General features: G+C 35.4%; 1 protein-coding gene across 1 annotated transcript in view; it reads right to left on the bottom strand.

Annotated features, from left to right (window-relative positions):
• Rps6ka3 (ribosomal protein S6 kinase A3) overlaps positions 1 to 7,420 on the bottom strand; it is an 82,641-nt gene that overhangs the window by 19,614 nt on the left and 55,607 nt on the right. Inside the window, exons 15-17 of the mRNA XM_031370118.1 lie at positions 6,646 to 6,846; positions 3,494 to 3,619; positions 909 to 998 (exon numbers count right to left, since the gene is read on the bottom strand). Of these exons, the coding sequence (XP_031225978.1) occupies positions 909 to 998; positions 3,494 to 3,619; positions 6,646 to 6,846 (417 nt within the window). The remainder of the gene's footprint in view (positions 1 to 908; positions 999 to 3,493; positions 3,620 to 6,645; positions 6,847 to 7,420) is intronic.

Below are 7,420 nucleotides of genomic sequence, written 5' to 3'. Positions count from 1 at the left end.
ACATTATTTTAAGGTTTTATTTTTATTTTTATTATTATTATTTTGTTTTTTCCAGACAGGTTTCTCTGTGTAGCCCTGGCTGTCCTGGAATTCACCCTGTAGACCAGGCTGGCCTTGAACTCAGGAATCCGCCTGCCTTCCAAGTGCTAGGATAAAAGGCGTGTGCCACCATTACTTGGCTTTTATTAATTTTTAAGATTTATTTTTACCTGTGTGTGTATGCATGTGCATGTAAATGTGAGTGTTAGTGTCTGTGGAGGACAGAATCATCAGATCCCCTGGAGCTAGAGTCACAGATGATTGGTTGTAAGCCACTTGAAGTGAGTGCTAAGAAATGGACTTGGGTCCCTTGGAAGAGCAACAAGTGTTCTTCTTAACCACTGAGCTATCTTAGTAGCCGCCTACATTTTTCTTTATGAATTAGGCCATCAATATTGCTCTCAAATCTACCATATATATATATGTATATATATATGACAAATACTGCATAGTTCTTATAAGAATATCTGAGATTTATTTTCGTGTGTGTCTCTCTCTGTGTGTGTGTGTGTGTGTGTGTGTGTGTGTGTGTGTGTATAAATGAGGGGTATAGATCATGAAATTACAAAGGTAACCATAAGAGGTGATAAAGATATCTTAAGGGAAGTTTGAGAAGGGAACATGAGATCATAAGAGGCAAGAGGAAAGAGGATAACATTTGAAATGTAAATAAAGAAAATAGGCAATTTAAAAAAAGGAAAAAGAGAGAACTTATAGTAGGAAGGAGGGAACCAGCAGGGCAGAAACAGGAGATTAGAGGGGAATGTAGTGGAAGAAGAGGATTGAAGTATGAAGGATGAAGTAGTCTTTGTTTACTTCAGAATGTTGAAAAATATCCCATGTGTGAGTTTGTTAAACAATCTACTTACATCCTTTAGTGTAATGATGTTTGGATGCTGTCCGTAGCGAAGAAGAATTTCAATCTCTTCTGTTGGGTCTCTCTTGCTTTTATCAATAATCTAAAAGGAAGATATTTACCATAAAATTTTATGAACACGAACCTTAAATGTTTATAGTTATAGACCTTAGGTATCATCACATGTAAAGATTGTACATACAAATAAATTATCAGTCAGTTGTAGTCAATTATTTAGTCAGATTATTTAATTAGAAAGCTAGTCTCCATATAGCTGGCAAGGCTATATAAGGCTAACCATGTGATACATTCCTACCAGGTCACTTCAAGGTAAGTTTGTAGCATAATTATGACTTACTAAAAACTCAAAAGCTCAGAAAAAGCTATCAAGAACAAAGTTATCATATCCATTCTTTTCATCTTTTAATTTCTCGGACATTTGAGAATTCACTTAATTTCCAAACCCCTATCACTTTGAGATAAATGTGTCTGAACTACCAGCATTAACATCTACTTGAATTGACTTCTTTTCTGAATACTTAAGTATTCTAATGAACTATCACACTGGCTGTAAGCTACTTATAAAATTAATTAAGTAAACAAGCTTATTTTTGAAAACTAAGTAGAAACCTCTTTATAAAATCACCCCAATCACTTGACTATATTGGTTTATAATAAAGTCCTTTAAAATACTAATATAGCTTTCAAACTTTTATGTTAGTTGCTTAACAGTTTTGAATGTTTTAATATTTTCAGAACTATACATATACATATACTTCTAAATTTAATTGTATGTGTATAGGTGCTTTGCCTAGATGAGTGTATTCCCATACCACATGCATGTCTTATGTCCAATGAGGACAGAAAAAAGTACTGAAGCCTTTAGAATTGGAGTTACAGATGGTTGTGAGTTCCCATGTGGTTCCCATGTGGGTCCTAGGAAAAAAAAAACCTGGGTCTGCTGGAAGAAGTGCTCTCTATCTATAATAAAAAATAAATGTGTGCATATCATGTGTGTGCAGGAGACCTCAGAGATTAGAAGTAGGTAGGTGTTGGATCCCCTAGAAATGGAGTTACAGACTGCTATGAGCTACCATGTGAGTGCTGGGAAACAGACCCAGGTCTTCTGCAGAAGCAGTATGTGCTCTTAACTCCTAAGCTCTCTTTCCAGCCCTAAGTAACACATTTTATAAAGACAATTGGGCTTTATTTTCTGAGACAGGGTCTCATGTGCACAGACAGGCCTCAAAGTTCCTCTTTAGCTGAGGATTAACTCCCCTTGATTTCTCCTGCCTCCATTCCCAAGTACTGGGATGCCAGGCATGTGCAACCACATTTGCTCAATTATGGCTTTTGATTCACTCAAAAGAGTAGACTGAAACAAATTTTGTGGTCTTTATGTTCATTTTATCAGCTTCAGTTTTTAAATGTTTTAAAGACAGATTCTCATTTTGTAGTCCAGATAAGCCTCAAAATTGCCACGCAGTTCAGGCTGGCTTCATGCTGGTAGCAGTCTTTCTCAAATGGGTCCTCAGGGCATGTTTAATGTGTTTATGGAGGCAAGATACAGTCTTCAACTGCCTAGAAATATACCAATTCCCCTTTCTCCTTGCACATTACAAATATTAAATTTCCAGTCACTCCAGATTTCAATAGAACAATGTATGGCAGGACAGCAAGTTGAATACATTTCTATGGTTTATTTTTGTATCTGACAGAAAGCCTCAGTGACACTGGTGTCTCATTAAGGCAATTATATCCAGTTTGACACAGTAATAATAATTTGTTACTCTCTTGTTAACTAAACATGAACTACTCATACTTATAAACTACTATGAAAGTTATAAAGTTAGTTGGAAGCTTTAGGCATTACTTCAATTACTTGAACTGGGAAAGGAGAGATATTATTATCATAAACAGTAAAAAGGCAGATAATTTTAATATAAAGCTTGTTCATTCACAGCTAGAGGTTTGAAACTCAAACTTTATCACAAAACTACATGTCCAGTGTTTGGCTTGGAGAGTTTTGTCTTAAAATATTTTATGAAGTTAAAGTGAGTAATACTAAGAAATGATCATGATTCTTATTCTTTTAGTGGTTCAAAGATTCATTTTCGATATAAAGAAAGGTATGAACATTTTCAGCAGAAATAATACAGAATTTACACACAGTTGAGGAATTCCCTGACACTCTGAACTTAAAGTAGGGACTAGTACAGGATGTCCTATTAAAAATCATGAGGCATAAACTGGCACTTCCCTGGCTTAACTGGCTATATAGCTATTTTACTGTTTATTTCATGGGAATACATGTTTCCACACTAAGATCTTTGAAGATCACTAACACAGACACTTAAATTTACCTTCAATTTTTTTAGTAACAAAAAGTACTTTTGCCAAAGAGAAGAATAAATTTTGTTTTAGGGAGTCTTGTCATACTGGCTAGGTTAACTTCTAACTCATCATTCTCCTGCCTCAGCCTCCTGAGTAGCTGGATTGTAGTCATATGCTACTTACATGTATCTGGGCTAGAAGTAACTCATAGACATGTATGATTAAAGATTGCTAGAGTTGCATTTCAAATCTAAAAATATTTACCTTCACGGCAAACTCCATGTTTGTGGCTTTATGTATACATCTCTTACAAACGGAGTATGAGCCAACACCAATATCCTCTTTTACTTCATATCCATCAGTAAACTGAATACTGTTCCTGTGTAATTGCTAAAAGCAAAAAAAAATTATAGGTTGATAAAAGAGTTCTGTACTGTTTCTGATGCATTTTATAATAGGGAAATATTTTACTGAGCACATACTGATGATGTTATCTACTAATACAAATATTAATGAGTAAAAATATTATTCATAGTATATATTCTTCATGCATATATTAATAACCAAGAAACAGGCCCTTTAAAATGGTTATATTAATAAGAGAAATGCCTTCATTTTTTCTTTTTCTTTTTTTTATTCTTTAATCTTTTTTACAGTCTAGTCTTTATCCCCCTCCCAGTCTGCCCTCTGCCTGTTTCACATCCCATACCTCCCTGCCACCAAAAGGATGTCCCCACCTCCCACCCCCACCCCACCAGACCTCCTTACTCCCTATTTTTGAGAATTTCATACAAAATATTTTGATCATATTCTTTCCTCTCCCAGAAATCCTAGCAGAACCTCTCCACCTGCCCAACTTCACGTTCTTTCTTGCTGTTAAAAATAAACCAAAAGCAAAAAGAAAACAAGACACCAAAAAAGTCACAGGTATATACACACACACAACACCCTTTCCATGGCCAACTATTCCTGTCCTAGAGTATAGCTGATATACTCAGTGTTATTACTCAGCCAGTATGAGTTGCAAATAGGTTCTTGGCTAGGGGTGGGACTTTATGTTCTCTTCCTTTTCTACAAGCTAGGATTTTGTTTGGCTTGAACTTATGAATATATATATATACACACACACACACATATATATGTATCTGTATGTCACATGTGTGGGAGTGCCCTTAGAGGCCAAAAGAGGGTGTTGGATCCCTCGGAGCTACAGTTATAGATAGATGGTTGTGAGCTGCCATGTGTGAGTGAAGGGAATCAAACTCAAATCCTCCAGAAGAGCAGGAAGTTGTTTTAACTATCTCTTGCCCTGAGACTCCTTCACTCCCCCAACCACCTATAGGCTTTTAGAAGTACCTCCAAAATGAATAGAAGTTTGACACTTCTAGTACATAAGAAAAGATTTAGGAGGATTCAGAATTAGACATCTGGCTTGTTTCTGTCATTTTCATCTTTTAGTAGCATGCCTTTCTTCACCTTCAAGCCATAGCTTATATGTGTTTGGCTAAAGAAGCTATTTCATGAGTTAGGGACTATGTTGGTAAATAGCACAAAGCCAATTCTTGTTACCTAAGGTTTTGGCAGAGGAACTTGTGTTGCTCTTGACTATGCTATGACTACCCTTCAGACTGAAGAGTTCTGTATAGAGTATAACTTGAATTTTATAGAATATTTATGTTTATAGTCTCTGTGTTAGGGAATTAAGTTAGAGTTTAAAATTGTCACATTCATGGCTTTAGAAAGTAAAGGACACAGGCTACTGCAATATAAGTTTTATTTAAAACATGGTGTTTTAGATTAGTGTACTTGAAAACTGAATGATAGCTAATTAAAAAAAACCTTTCAGAGTAGGACTGAGAGTGTGATTCAGAGATAGACAGACTGCCTATCATTGATTGAGGACTTGGGTTCAATTCCTAAGCAGCACACTACACTACTATTCCACACTACACACACACACACACACACACACACACACACACACACACACACACACCATAAAACAAAAACAATTAGAAAAAAGTAAACACACACATACATGCAACATAAAGCAAAAACAATTAGAAAAAAAGTAATTTATCCATCAATCAAATTTAACAAATTTAAGCATCAGCAATACCCTAAAAGCAATTTAACTTTTACAAACAAACCAACCAACCAACCCTTACTTTTTCAAAAGGCTAATTTAAACCTATGATGTAAAAGATGAATTAAAAATTTTAAATGTATTTTTATTTTTGACACAGTAATTGCACATTTATGATGTACAGTATATTTCAATAACTATATGCAATGGGCAATGATCACCCAAGGATGAATTACAATTATACATGTACAATGCTGTGACAAAAAGGACAAAATTTCATAGTTTATACTCCTCTTTAGCAATACTTATCAGTTTAGTTTTCTGTTGCAAACACTCCCATTCCCAGACTTAGAAACCTACTTCTATGTCCTTTACCTACTTTTTCTTCAAATGTGATAATCAGATCATATGAAGGGGTAAAGGTACTGTGCTAGATAGTTTTATTTTTATTAACTTGATAAAAAACTCAACTGAAAAAAAATGCCTCTATCAAATTGGTCTATGGCATCTTTGTGGGACATTTTCTTGATTAATGGTTGATGTGATAGGGCCCAGCCCATTGTGGGCAATGTCACTTTTGAGTAGGTGATCCTGGGTTCTATAAGAAAGCAGTCCAAGCAAGCCAGCTTCTACTTCATTCCTGCCTCCAGGTTTCTGCCTTTAATTTATTTACTACTTGTTTTTATAAAGTTTTATTGGTACCCAACAATGTCTGTTTGTATATGAATTATCTATGGCTATATTTTTTGTGAGTTTTGTTTTTTTTTAATTTGGTCTTGATAAGCAGCCCAGGCTGGCCTTGATCTTACTCTGCAGCCCCCCACTAACACTGAAATTGATGCTACTGCTGCAGCCTCCTAAATGGATTACCCAGGTACATCATGTATGACACCATGGCTGTGTTTTTGCAACAATAGCAGTGTTGAATTGTGAGAATAATTCATATGTCTTCTTATTTTTTATTAAGTCTCCTAAGCAGGTATAATGAAACTTGCAGACCTCAACCTATCATAGCTGACCTGACAGATGCAAGCAATTAAATATATTAGGCCTAAGAAACATTTTGAGGTATTGAAGATGGGATAACAAAATAGTGATGTTTATCTCAACTCTCTTAGCATTTCAGTTTCAAATCACAAATATGATTTTGGTTCGTGCAACCTTTGCAATGATATATGAAAGAATTTTTCATTTTCTTCTGATATAAATGATCTAAAAATATATGTCAAGGGGTTCACTTAAAAGTCAGCACATAAAATCTAATCATACTATTCACACACTAAAATATATATTAACATTTCAAATTTTAAGTTACTGACGTGTCACTTACCTGAACAATTGAATGCACACCAACTGTCTGCATAGCTTGGCTTTCATCATCTGAGGTAATAGCAACAAAACTAAACCCCCGAAAAAGCTGATGTGCGTTAGCACTAGGTGGAATGCCAGGTGAATCTAAAAAGAATGAGGAATTACTAAGAAGAGTCTTTGGATGGTATTTAAGAGGAAAACTGTTGACATTTTGAACATTCTTTCTTATTCTGGAGTTCTCAGTTACCTAGTATGTGTACAAGTATAAACACATACCTATGTACCTCTTGCTATGCTAGATAACTAGTAAGCAGTGTATTACGTCTGTCCTGATTGAAATCAGTATCATACCATTTACCTTCTTAGAACAAGGAACATTTTCTTGATCTGTGCTGCCCAATATGCTGAGTAACCACATATAGTTACTGAATATTGAAATATACCTACTATGATTAAGAAACTAAATTTTAATTAAATTCAATCAGCCATATGTGATTATCATACTGGACATCAGAGCCCTAGCTGATGATCTATCAGTGCTACGGCTCCTCATTTTTACTGGGGATGGGAATGTAAGGTTGATACCCAGCAAATTTAGGGGACTCAAGGAAAAGACCTTTTGATTGAACCAGAAACAGAGAGCCATTGAAGTGGAAAGAGATAGCCATTGTCTTAACTTTTTTTTTTATTTGGTTTTTCGAGACAGGGTTTCTCTACATAGCTCTAGCTGTCCTGGAGCTCACTCTGTAGACCAGGCTGGCCTCGAACTCAGAAATCTACCTGCCTCTGCCTCC

The sequence above is a fragment of the Mastomys coucha genome, chromosome X (assembly GCF_008632895.1).
Source record: "Mastomys coucha isolate ucsf_1 chromosome X, UCSF_Mcou_1, whole genome shotgun sequence".
Lineage (NCBI taxonomy): Eukaryota > Metazoa > Chordata > Mammalia > Rodentia > Muridae > Mastomys > Mastomys coucha.
The sequence above is the reverse complement of the archived record's forward strand: the minus strand, read 5'-3'. Positions and strand labels throughout refer to the sequence as shown.